Genomic DNA, 14,137 nt, shown 5'->3' with positions numbered 1-14,137 from the left:
TTTGTAGAGATCAGTGTGGAAGAACTTGACTGGCCTGCAGAGAGCCCTGACCTCAACCCCATCAAATCTTTGGGATGAATTGGAATGCCGACTGCGAGTCAGGCCTAATCGCCAAACATCAGTGCCGACCTCGCTAATGCTCTTATGGCTGAATAGAAGCAAGTCCCGCAGCAATGTTGCAACATCTAGTGCAGGGCTGCCCAACCCTCTTCCTGGAGATCTACTGTCCTGTAGGTTTACAGTCCAACCCTAATTTAACATATCTGATCCAGCTAGTTAAGGTCTTGTTGAGCAGCTAATTAGTAGAATCAGGTGTGTTAAATTAGGGGGGGGGGGGGGGGGGAGCAACCCCATATTAATGCCCATGATTCTGGAATGAGATGCGTGAAGAGCAGGTGTCCACATACTTTTGGTCATGTAGTGTATGTGCGAAATGCATGATAATGTATGTGCTATCAACAGAAAGTTATATTTTCTGGGTGACATTAATATTGATTGGCTTCCATCAAGCTTCCCACTCGAGAAAAAGCTTCAAACTGTAACCAGTGCCTGTAATCTGGTTCAGGTTATCAGTCAACCTACCAGGGTATTTACAAACAGCACAGGAATTAAATAATCAACATGTATTGATCATATATTTACTAATACTGCAGAAATCTGATTTCAAGCTGTATCCATATCCATTGTATGTAGTGATCACAATATAGTAGCCATATGTTGGATAACCAAAGTTCCAAAGGCTGGGCCTAATATAGTTTATATGAGGTCCTACAATATGTTTTGTAGTGATTGCTATGTTGATGTAAAGAATATTTGAAGGTCTGTGGTGTGTAATGAGGAGCAAGCAGACACTGCACTTGACACATACAGTGCATTTGGAAAGTATTCAGACCCTTTTACTTTTTCCACATTTTGTTAAGTTACAGCCTTATTCTAAAATGTATTCAATTGTTTTTTTCCCCTCATCAATCTACACACAAGCCTTATTCTAAAATGTATTCAATTGTTTTTTTCCCTCATCAATACCCCACAAAGACAAAGAAAAAACAGGTTTTATACATTTTTGCTAATTTGTAAAAAAAATAATTAAAAAAAACAGAAATATCACATTTAGATAAGTTTCAGATGCTTTACCCAGTACTTTGTTGAAGCACCTTTTTCAGCGATTACAGCCTCGAGTCGTCCTAGAGCTGGTCCTCCGGCCAAACTGAGCAATCGGGGGAGAAGGGCCTTGGTCAGGAAGGTGACCGATGGTCACTCTGACCGAGCTCCAGAGTTCCTCTGTGGAGATGAGAGAAACTTCCAGAAGGACAACCATCTCTGCAGCACTCAACCAATCAGGCCTTTATGGTAGTGTCCAGACGGAATCCACTCCTCAGTATAAGGCACATGACAGCCCGCTTGGAGTTTGCCAAAAGGCACCTAAAGACTCTCAGACCATGAGAAACAAGATTCTCAAAGTACAGAGAAATCCTTGATGAAAACCTGCTCCAGAGTGCTCAGAACCTCAGACTGGGGCGAAGGCACACAGCCAAGACAATGCAGGACTGGCTTCAGGACAAGTCTCTGAATGTCCTTGAGTGGTCCAGCTAGAGCCCGGATGACGATACAAGCTTGGCACAGCTGTATTTGGGGAGTTTCTCCCATTCTTCTCTGTAGATCCTCTCAAGCTCTGTCAGGTTGGATGTGGAGCGTTGCTGTACAGCTATTTTCAGGTCTCTCAGGAGATGTTTGATCGGGTTCAAATCCGGGCTCTAGCTGGACCACTCAAGGACATTCAGAGACTTGTCCTGAAGCCAGTCCTGCATTGTCTTGGCTGTGTGCCTTTTCATCAAGGATTTCTCTGTACTTTGAGAATCTTGTTTCTCATGGTCTGAGAGTCTTTAGGTGCCTTTTGGCAAACTCCAAGCGGGCTGTCATGTGTCTTATACTGAGGAGTGGATTCCGTCTGGACACTCTACCATAAAGGCCTGATTGGTTGAGTGCTGCAGAGATGGTTGTCCTTCTGGAAGTTTCTCTCATCTCCACAGAGGAACTCTGGAGCTCGGTCAGAGTGACCATCGGTCACCTTCCTGACCAAGGCCCTTCTCCCCCGATTGCTCAGTTTGGCCGGGCGACCAGCTCTAGGAAGAGTCTTGGTGGTTCCAAACTTCTTCCATTTAAGAATGATGGAGGCCAGTGTGTTCTTGGGGACCTTCAATGCTGCAGAAATGTTTTGGTACCCTTCCCCAGATCTTAGCTCTACTGAGAATTCATTTGGCCTCATGGCCTGGTTTTTGCTCTGACATGCATTGTCAACTGTGGGACCTTATATAGACAGGTGTGTGTCATTCCAAATCATGTCCAATCAATTGAATTTACCCCAGGTGGACTCCAAACAAGTTGTAGGCACATCTCAAGGATGATCAATGGAAACAGGATGCACCTGAGCTCCTTTTTGAGACTCATAGCAAAGGGTCTGAATACTTATGTAAATAAGGTATTTCTGTATTTTTTTTAATACATTTGCAAACATTTCTAAAAACCTGTTTTCGCTTTGTCATTATGGGGTATTGTGTGTATATTGCTGACGGTTTTTATTTATTTAATCCATTTTATGACAAGGCTATAACGTAACATGTCGAAAAAGTCAAGGGTTCTAAATATTTTCAGAAGGCACTGTATATGAAATTGCTTATTCCAGTAACTAATAAGCATGCACCCATTCAGAAAATGACAAATAACTGCTAAATCCCTGTGGATTAATGAGGAATTTAAAAATGATATGGTGGAGATGGATGAGGCAAAAGGGATGGAAAATAAGTCTGGCTGCTCGACTGTTTGGCAAATGTACTGCAAATTGAGAAATCATGTGACTAAACTGAATAAAAAGAACGTCACAAATGGAGGAAACCTGGCACCATCCATATGGTGAAGCATGGTGGTGGCAGCATCATACTGTGGGGATGTCTTTCAGCGGCAGGGACTGAGAGACTTGTCAGGTTCGAGGGAAAGATGAACAGAGTAAAGTACAGAGAGATCCTTGATGAAAATCGGATCCAGAGCGCCAACGACCTCAGACTGGGGCGAAGGTTCACCTTCCAACAGGACAACGACCCTAAGCACACAGCCAAGACAATGCAGGAGTGGCTTCGGAACAAGTCTCTGGATGTCCTTGAGTAGCCCAGCCAGAGTCCGAACTTGAACCTTTTTTTTAACAAAAATTATTTCAGGTAAGTCAGTTGAGAACAAGTTCTCATTTACAACTGCGACCTGATAAGATAAAGCTACGCAGTGCGACACAAACACCACAAACAACAGAGTTGTTACACATGGAATGAACAAACATACAGTCAATAACACAATAGAAAAATCTACATGCAGTGTGTGCAAATTAAGTAAGATTAGGCAGGTAAGGCAATAAGTAGGCCATAGCGGCAAAATAATTACAATTTAGCAAATAAACACTGGAGTGATAGATGTGCAGAAGATGAATGTGCAAGTAGAGATACTGGGGTGCAGAGGAGAAAAAATATATATATACAGTGCCTTGCGAAAGTATTCGGCCCCCTTGAACTTTGCGACCTTTTGCCACATTTCAGGCTTCAAACATAAAGATATAAAACTGTATTTTTTTGTGAAGAATCAACAACAAGTGGGACACAATCATGAAGTGGAACGACATTTATTGGATATTTCAAACTTTTTTAACAAATCAAAAACTGAAAAATTGGGCGTGCAAAATTATTCAGCCCCCTTAAGTTAATACTTTGTAGCGCCACCTTTTGATGCGATTACAGCTGTAAGTCGCTTGGGGTATGTCTCTATCAGTTTTGCACATCGAGAGACTGACATTTTTTCCCATTCCTCCTTGCAAAACAGCTCGAGCTCAGTGACGTTGGATGGAGAGCATTTGTGAACAGCAGTTTTCAGTTCTTTCCACAGATTCTCGATTGGATTCAGGTCTGGACTTTGACTTGGCCATTCTAACACCTGGATATGTTTATTTTTGAACCATTCCATTGTAGATTTTGCTTTATGTTTTGGATCATTGTCTTGTTGGAAGACAAATCTCCGTCCCAGTCTCAGGTCTTTTGCAGACTCCATCAGGTTTTCTTCCAGAATGGTCCTGTATTTGGCTCCATCCATCTTCCCATCAATTTTAACCATCTTCCCTGTCCCTGCTGAAGAAAAGCAGGCCCAAACCATGATGCTGCCACCACCATGTTTGACAGTGGGGATGGTGTGTTCAGCTGTGATGCTTTTACGCCAAACATAACGTTTTGCATTGTTGCCAAAAAGTTCAATTTTGGTTTCATCTGACCAGAGCACCTTCTTCCACATGTTTGGTGTGTCTCCCAGGTGGCTTGTGGCAAACTTTAAACGACACTTTTTATGGATATCTTTAAGAAATGGCTTTCTTCTTGCCACTCTTCCATAAAGGCCAGATTTGTGCAATATACGACTGATTGTTGTCCTATGGACAGAGTCTCCCACCTCAGCTGTAGATCTCTGCAGTTCATCCAGAGTGATCATGGGCCTCTTGGCTGCATCTCTGATCAGTCTTCTCCTTGTATGAGCTGAAAGTTTAGAGGGACGGCCAGGTCTTGGTAGATTTGCAGTGGTCTGATACTCCTTCCATTTCAATATTATCGCTTGCACAGTGCTCCTTGGGATGTTTAAAGCTTGGGAAATCTTTTTGTATCCAAATCCGGCTTTAAACTTCTTCACAACAGTATCTCGGACCTGCCTGGTGTGTTCCTTGTTCTTCATGATGCTCTCTGCGCTTTTAACGGACCTCTGAGACTATCACAGTGCAGGTGCATTTATACGGAGACTTGATTACACACAGGTGGATTGTATTTATCATCATTAGTCATTTAGGTCAACATTGGATCATTCAGAGATCCTCACTGAACTTCTGGAGAGAGTTTGCTGCACTGAAAGTAAAGGGGCTGAATAATTTTGCACGCCCAATTTTTCCGTTTTTGATTTGTTAAAAAAGTTTGAAATATCCAATAAATGTCGTTCCACTTCATGATTGTGTCACACTTGTTGTTGATTCTTCACAAAAAAAAACAGTTTTATATCTTTATGTTTGAAGCCTGAAATGTGGCAAAAAGTCGCAAAGTTCAAGGGGGCCGAATACTTTCGCAAGGCACTGTAAATAAAATCAATAACAATACGGGGATGAGGTAGTTGGATGGGCTATTTACAGACGGCTATGTACAGGTGTAATGATCTGTAAACTGCTCTGAAAGCTGATGCTTACAGTTAGTGAGGGAGATATGAGTCTCCAGCTACAGTGATTTTTGTCATTCGCTCCAGCCATTGGCAGCAGAGAGCTGTAAGGAAAGGCGGCCAAAAGAGGAATTGGCTTTGGGGGTGAATAGTGAAATATACCTTCTGGAGCGAGGGCTATGGTGACCAGTGAGCTGAGATAAGGCGGGGCTTTACCTAGCAAAGACTTATAGATGACCTGGAGCCAGTGAGTTTGGCGACGACTATGAAGCGAGGGTCAGCCAGCATACAGGTCGCAGTGGTGGGCTGTAAATAGGGCTTTGGTGCCAAAATGGATTGCACTGTGACAGATTGCATCCAATTTTCTGAGTAGAGTGTTGGAGGCTATTTTGTAAATGACATCGCCGAAGTCAAGGATCGGTAGGATAGTCAGTTTTACGAGGGTATGTATAGCAGCATAAGTGAAGAATGCTTTGTTGCGAGATAGATTTAATTTTGGATTGGAGATTACAAGCATTTCATAAGTGTCAAAGGCTTTTATTGACAATTACATGAAGTTGATGCAAAGAGTCAATATTTGCATTGTTGACCCGTCTTTTTCAAGACCTCTGCAATATGCCCTGGCATGCTGTCAATTAACTTCTGGGCCACATCCTGACTGATGGCAGCCCATTCTTGACAAACTCAATGGAATTTGTCAGAATTTGTGGGTTTTTGTTTGTCCACCCGCCTCTTGAGGATTGACCATAAATTCTCAATGGGATTAAGGTCTGGGGAATTTCCTGGCCGTGGACCCAAAATATTAATGTTTTGGTCCCCGAGCCACTTAGTTATTACTTTTGCCTTATGGCAAGGTGCTCCATCATGCTGGAAAAGGCATTGTTTGTCACCAAACTGTTCCTGGATGTTTGGGAGAAGTTGCTCTCAGAGGATGTGTTGATACCATTCTTTATTCAGGCAAAATTCTGAGTGAGCCCACTCCCTTGGCTGAGAAGCAACCCCACACATGAATGGTTTCGGGATGCTTTACTGTTGGCATGACATAGGACTGATAGTAGCGCTCACCTTGTCTTCTCCGGACAAGATTTTTTCCGGATGCCCCAAACAATCAGAACGGGGACTCAGAGAAAATGACTTTACCCCAGTCCAATCCCTGTATCTTTTGCAGAATATCAGCCTGTCCCTGATGTTTTTCCTGGAGAGAAGTTGGTTCTTTGCTGCCCTTCTTGACACCAGTCCATCCTCCAAAAGTCTTCCCCTCACTGTGCGTGCAGATGCACTCACACCTGCCTGCTGCCATTCCTGAGCAAGCTCTGTACTGGTGGTGCCCTGATCCCGCAGCTGAAACAACTTTAGGAGACAGTCCTGGCGCTTGCTGGACTTTCTTGGGCGCCCTGAAGCTTTCTTCACAACAATTGAACCACTCTCCTTGAAGTTCTTGATGATAAATGGATGATTTAGGTGCAATCTTACTGGCAGTAATATCCTTGCCTGTGAAGCCCTTTTTGTGCAAAGCAATGATGACGGCACGGGTTTCCTTGCAGGTAACCATGGTTGACAGGGGAAGAACAATGATTCCAAGCACCACCCTCCTTTTGAAGCTTCCAGTCTGTTATTCGAACACAATCAGCATGACAGAGTGATCTCCAGCCTTGTCCTCGTCAACACGCACACCTGTGTTAACAAGAGAATCATTGACATGATGTCAGCTGGTACTTTTGTGGCAGGGCTGAAATGCAGTGGAAATGTTTTTTTTTTTGGATTCAGTTCATTTGCATGGTAAAGAGGGACTTCATCTGATCACTCTTCATAACATTCTGAAGTATATGCAAATTGCCATCATACAAACTGAGGCAGCAGACTTTGTGAAAATAAATATTTGGTCATTCTCAAAACTTTTGACCACGACTGTACACACACATAGATTTTGTATTGTAGATATGTGGTAGAGTAGTTGCCTGAGGGTACACACTTAATGTATTGTGAAAAGTGTTATGAAATGTAATGTCATGTCATAATGTGTATAACTGCCTTGGTAGCTGCTAATAGGATCATAATAAATACAATTACAAATAACGTAATCATTCAATCATAGCCTATATTTAAAGAGGGGAGAAAAAGGGGAGAAAACTCACATAATATTGCACAACTCAAGATAAATGGGTTAACATGGGAAGTACATGGACATGTTATATTTAGTTAATGTTTTATTTCTGCATCAAGGCTGATCTTTGCTTTGCAATGTTCACTGTAGCCTAGGAGACGGCCTAGTTCGTTCCATTGGCGCAATGGATGAGTTACTCTTCTCCCTGAAGCCCTATATTCCCATTTGGGGCAAATTAAGAATAAGAAATAATTAATCTAATCTGATCTCAATCCAGTTCTGCATTAACCCTGTTAAAAGTTCAGGTTTATGACTGGGGGAAGATTTGCTGATCCTAAACCTGTGCTTGAAGGCCATTTTAACATGGTGTTGAATTAGGAAAATAGAAATATGACTCTAGAACTTGTCTGTTGTTGTTTTGATTATTGAGGGATAAAATGCCGCTTTCTTTGGCGGAAGCTCGTAATATCAAATCAAATCAATTTATAAAGCCCTTCTTACATCAGCTGATATTTCAAAGTGCTGTACAGAAACCCAGCCTAAAACCCCAAACAGCAAGCAATGCAGGTGTAGAAGCACAGTGGCTAGGAAAAACTCCCTAGAAAGGCCAGAACCTAGGAAGAAACCTAGAGAGGAACCAAGCTATGAGGGGTGGCCAGTCCTCTTCTGGCTGTGCCGGGTGGAGATTATAACAGAACATGGCCAAGATGTTCAAATGTTCATAGGTGACCATAGGTGGCCAGTCCTCTTCTGTCTGTGCCGGGTGGAGATTATAACAGAACATGGCCAAGATGTTCAAATGTTCATAGGTGACCAGCAGGGTCAAATAATAATAATCACAGTGGATGTCGAGGGTGCAACAGGTCAGCACGTCAGGAGTAAATGTCAGTTGGGTTTTCATAGCCGATTCAGCGTATCTCTACCGCTCCTGCTGTCTCTAGAGAGTTGAAAACAGCAGGTCTGGGACAGGTAGCAAGTCCGGTGAACAGGTCAGGATTTCATAGCAGCAGGCAGAACAGTTGAAACTGGGGCAGCAGCACGGATTAATCACGCCAGGTAGTCCTGAGGCATGGTCCTAGGGCTCAGGTCCTCAGAGAGAGAGAAAGAAAGAAAGAAAGAGACAGAGAGAGCATACTTAAATTCACACAGGACACTGGATAAGACAGGAGAAATACTCCAGATATAACAGACTGGCTCCTATAGAGCTCCATTCCATAAAAATGGAGCTCTATAGGAGAAAGCCCTGCCTCCAGCTGTTTGCTTAGAAATTCTAGGGACAATTAGGAGGCCTGCGTCTTGAGAGATAGGTAGGAGCAAGCCCATGTAATGCTTTGTAGGTTAGCAGTAAAACCTTGAAATCAGCCTTTGCCTTGACAGGAAGCCACTGTAGGGAGGCTAGCTTTGGAGTAATATAATACTTTTTGGGGGTTCTAGTTAGGATTCTAGCAGCCGTATTTAGCACTAACTGAAGTTTATTTAGTGCTTTATCCGGGTAGCCGGAAAGTAGAGCATTGCAGTAGTCTAACCTAGAAGTAACAAAAGCATGGATTAATTTTTCTGCATAATTTTTGGACAGAACGTTTCTGATTTTTGCAATGTTACGTAGACGGAACCTTGAAACAGTCTTGATATGTTCGTCAAAAGAGAGAGATCAGGGTCCAGAGTAACGCTGAGGTCCTTCACAGTTTTATTTGAGACGACTGTACAACCATTAAGATTAATTGTCAGATTCAACAGAAGATCTCTTTGTTTCTTGGGACCTAGAACAAGCATCTCTGTTTTGTCCGAGTTTAAAAGTTCAAAGTTTGCAGCCATCCACTTCCTTATGTCTGAAACACATGCTTCTAGCGAGGGCAATTTTGGGGCTTCACCATGCTTCATTGAAATGTACAGCTGTGTGTCATCCGCATAGCAGTGAAAGTTAACATTATGTTTTCGATTGAAATCTCCAAGAGGTAAAATATATAGTGAAAACAATAGTGGTCCTAAAACGGAACCTTGAGGAACACCGAAATTTACAGTTGATTTGTCAGAGGACAAACAATTCACAGAGACAAACTGATATCTTTCCGACAGATAAGATCTAAACCAGGCCAGAACTTGTCCGTGTAGACCAATTTGGGTTTCCAATCTCTCCAAAAGAATGTGGTGATCGATGGTATCAAAAGCAGCACTAAGGTCTAGGAGCACGAGGACAGATGCAGAGCCTCGGTCTGATGCCATTAAAAGGTAATTTACCACCTTCACAAGTGCAGTCTCGGTGCTATGATGGGGTCTAAAACCAGACTGAAGCATTTCGTATACATTGTTTGTCTTCAGGAAGGCAGTGAGTTGCTGCGCAACAGCCTTTTCAATTTTTTTTGAGAGGAATGGAAGATTCGATATAGGCCGATAGTTTTTATGTTTTCTGGGTCAAGGTTTGGCTTTTTATTTTTTGTGTGTGAATTTTACCCCTTTTTCTCCCCAATTTCGTGGTATCCAATTGTTTTAGCAGCTACTTTCTTGTCTCATCGTTACAACTCCCGTACGGGCTCGGGAGAGATGAAGGTTGAAAGTCATGCGTCCTCCGATACACAACCCAACCAAGCCGCACTGCTTCTTAACACAGCGCGCATCCAACCCGGAAGCCAGCCGCACCAATGTGTCGGAGGAAACACTGTGCACCTGGCAACCTTGGTTAGCGCGCACTGCGCCCGGCCCGCCACAGGAGCCGCTGGTGCGCGATGAGACAAGGATATCCCTACCGGCCAAGCCCTCCCTAACCCGGACGACGCTAGGCCAATTGTGCGTCGCACCACGGACCTCCCAGTCACGGCCGGTTACGACAGAGCCTGGGCGCGAACCCAGGGTCTCTGGTGGCACAGCTGGCGCTGCAGTACAGTTGTTACAGGTTAATAACATGCAGTGTTTGGGAAGCTACTCTGAAAATCTAGTTCACCAAGCTACCAATTACTTCACACTGGAAGTTAAGCTACACTAATGCTACCCTCAATAAAAATATAGTTTACTTGACTAAAGTTACTTTGAAGAAGTAGTACACTATATCCAAACTACATCATGAAAAAGCATCAAATGTAAATCCAACATGTCAAATTACAAATCGCAAGAACAGTTCACTTTGGGGTCATATGTTAACAATGTGTTATTTATCCAATTAAACAAACAGTTTCAAGTGAGAGTTAGGCTAGTCTGATGCCGGAAAAGGAACTTATTGCCTACTTCACCCACATTTTATTTTTGCAAAATCAGAAGTGTCTAGTTCCAGTAGTTAACTTGTTTGCCATGCAGCGGTGTAGCTAAAACACTACCTAGATTTGAATTTAGTTCAACTACCACCAAGCTACTGGAAAATATAATTAAAGTACTAGTTGAACTACAACAGGATCTTTATTTAATGTTCAATGTTTATGCAATTATTCACATTACATCTACTACTTAGTCAATGTGATGAGTTCTTATTGATAGGACTATGCGATACATCCAACTACAGTTCTGGAGAGCTGCTGTGTGTACAGGCTTTTGTTCAAGCCCAGCACTTACACATATCAGTTTCTTGTTGCGGACGTGGAACTGTGGTGAGCTTTGGAAAGAATTTCCTCTTGACGGACATCATAATCACCATCACACACAGACACACACTTTCCCATCAAGAAAAAGAGAGCCAGTGGTAGAGTATATGGCATAGTTTTACTTTCACATTATTCAGTACAGAGTAAATCTTAAATCTAACACAGGTATCTCACAGGTTTAACACCGATACACGAGGCTGCATTAGCTAGCGGATACTGCATAGACGTGCACACACACACACACACAATGATTCTACAGTTTCCACTACAATGATCAGACTGTTCCACCAATGCTGCATGGGTTAGACGTATAAGTGACTCCTGCTGAAACTAATATGACCATGTCTCAAAGATAATTTAGGATATTTTTATCACGTGATACACCGACACACTCAAACACACACACACGCGATGCCCACCCCTGATGACTCGATCCCGGTAGTTGTGATTGACAGTTGGTCTTTGGAGTTCTCTCCTCCTCCCTCTCATCTCTAAGAATGGACATGTGGGTGCGTGTGTCTGAAATGTGAGTTTACAGATAAGTGCTGTCTAGTGTCTTTGTTGTTGGTTGTGTTTTCAAAGATTAGAATCAATCTATCTGCAGATTGCAATCTTCTCCCAAGTAATACCACAAGGTAAGTATTTGTGATGTGTGTGTGCACAAGCCTGTGCGTGTTTAGAGATCAAGTTCTGAGGTACTCCTCTTTTTTCAGTCAATCCCAGTAACAAGCAGCACTCTACTCTCCAATCCCATCCCTCTTTTCAACACGGAAAAATAAAAAATAACAAATACTAGGCCTCTGCTCTGCCGCTTCACTCTTCATGTGAACACGGACTGGCCCACTGCCCTCTAACTCCTTCCAACTACCACCTGAACTCCCCATCAATGGGGCTTGCTCAATGCTTACTTATGCACGACATAAACATTTCATAAGCCATCGTAAAACACCCCATGTCAGCTCTCAACCAATGTTCCCTGCCTCAAGTGTCAAAAAACATTGCTAATCTGAAATAAACAGTTTTAACGACATCTTATAATTCCTTATCTGTTGTCATACTGACGGTGGTGGTAAGTAGGATTTATGACAGGTTTAAGTCAAGTATCAACCTCATCGCTGTCTGATTAACATTGTAAACAAGACCAGCTACCCTGCTACTCTCCTTCCATCTCGCTCTCCTTTTAGCTGACCCCTCTACCCTATTCTTGGGGTACACACTGCTGGCCCTACTTTCTCACTACCTTTCACATACATACACACACAAACAGAAGCAACACAACATTACACCATTAAAGAAACATACAAAAACTTCAATAACTCCACTACTAATAAAAGGAAAGATGAGACAATAAAAAAAAAGATAAAAAGGGATATATATATATATATATATATATATATATATATATTCCACAAACAGGTACAGAATCATTTGAGTTTATATATAAAGTATGGTTACAAGCCAGAAAGATGGGGTAAGTGTGAGGGGGGTGGTGTGTTTATGTGTTTGAGGGGTATTGATGGACTGAGGTCTCTTGGAACCACCTAAAGTGCACTGGCCATTTCCACTGGAATAAAGAGGGAACTGTAGACTTGGGAATGTGCCAGAATTATTTTATGGAATATTATATCTCAGGGATTATACTGAGAGGCCCTTTGGATGTATAACCGGTGGGGGTCTGGGACAGCAGAGGGTGGAGAAGAGATGGGGTTAAGGTGAAGGCGGGGGTTTAGAAGAGTCCCATTTCTTTAGTGATTTCGTTTTACCCCTCCCTCCCACTAAAGGAGGACCCTATTCAGATACTTTACACAGACACTTAAGCATGTACAAATATACGCATGTATGTGCCTACATGTGAGAGTATCTGGGTGTGTATTACACATGAATGCGTGTGTGTGTATGTAGAACTGGTCCTCCCATGCAACTCCTAGGAATAGTCTAAGGTTGAAATGTTGCGGAATCGATGCACAGAATTTCCCACCCTTCCCCATGCATCACACACGCACGGACACACACCAGCTGTCATCACAAGTCCATGAGCAGTCGGGGCTTAAATAGACAGGACGGAGAAAAACAGGACACACACACCAGCACGATTCTGAAACACACACAGTCATACACTTACGTTCACAGGTAAACACAGAAGAAAAATAAAGAATTGTAGCGCCGATGATAGTAAACAGTAATAATAATAAGAATTGGAATTATAATCGTGACAATAATAATAAATGTCAATGATTGGGCAGTCGTGTAAGTGGCAACGACTGCTTCCCCCCCCTAGGTATTTTTCGTTCTCGTTGATTCTTTGTTCTTGGCAACCTCAGGATCGGGGAGTGGGGGGGGGGGGATGAAGTGGGCGGGGGGAGTTGAAACGCTAGTCTCGGTGTGTTGGGTGTCTAGAGCGTGATGATGATGATGGCCTGAGACTCGTTGGGTGGGTTCTAGACTCAGGGTTTTAGAACTGTTCTGCCAGGAGGTCGCAGACACGCTGGGAGACAGTGTCCTTGCTGCTGCGCAGAGTCAGCCGGTACATCTGACAGAGAGAGCAGACAGATTTAACATGGGTAAACGTAAACACACATACACCCTTAAACATGAATTAACATACAGGGGGGTCAGTAAAGTTCAAACCACATAATATATATATACAGTGCCTTCAGAAAGCATTCATACCCCTTGACTTACTCCACATTTTGTTGTGTTACAGCCTGAATTCAAAATTGATTAAATATTGTTTTTTCAAACCTATCTACACACAATACCCCATAATGAATTTTAAAATATATATATATAACAAATGTTTTAAATGTTTGCAAATTGATAGAAAATGAAAGCTCTCACTTATATAAGTATTCACACCCCTTTGCTAGGACACTCCAAATTGAGCTCAGGTGTATTACATTTCCTTTGATCATCCTTGATGTCACTCCAACTTGGTTGGAGTCCACCTGTGGCCAACTCAGTTTGGACATGATTTAGAAAGAAACACTCTATACAAGGTCCCACATTTCACAGCTCATGTCAGAGCAGAAACTATACCATGAAGTCCAAGGAACTGTCCGTAGATCTCCGAGACTGTGATGAGGTATATACAGTGCTTTGCGAAAGTATTCGGCCCCCTTGAACTTTGTGACCTTTTGCCACATTTCAGGCTTCAAACATAAAGATATAAAACTTCTTTTTTTGTGAAGAATCAACAACAAGTGGGACACAATCATGAAGTGGAACGACATTTATTGGATATTTC

General features: G+C 42.6%; 1 protein-coding gene across 6 annotated transcripts in view; it reads right to left on the bottom strand.

The window, feature by feature from the left end:
- Window positions 1–10,992: 10,992 nt before the first annotated feature.
- The window catches only part of ap2a1 (adaptor related protein complex 2 subunit alpha 1), a 52,632-nt gene continuing 49,487 nt past the window's right edge, over window positions 10,993–14,137 (bottom strand). For all 6 annotated transcript variants that reach the window (XM_090192924.1, XM_090192925.1, XM_090192926.1 and 3 more), the window contains one exon: window positions 10,993–13,423. In XM_090192924.1, the coding sequence (XP_090049050.1) occupies window positions 13,346–13,423 (78 nt within the window). In that variant the 3' untranslated portion in view covers window positions 10,993–13,345. The remainder of the gene's footprint in view (window positions 13,424–14,137) is intronic.

Source organism: Oncorhynchus mykiss, chromosome 12 (assembly GCF_057628025.1).
Source record: "Oncorhynchus mykiss isolate SJ-2025 chromosome 12, ASM5762802v1, whole genome shotgun sequence".
Lineage (NCBI taxonomy): Eukaryota > Metazoa > Chordata > Actinopteri > Salmoniformes > Salmonidae > Oncorhynchus > Oncorhynchus mykiss.
Note: the sequence above shows the minus strand (reverse complement) of the source record. Positions and strands in the feature narration are given on the sequence as shown.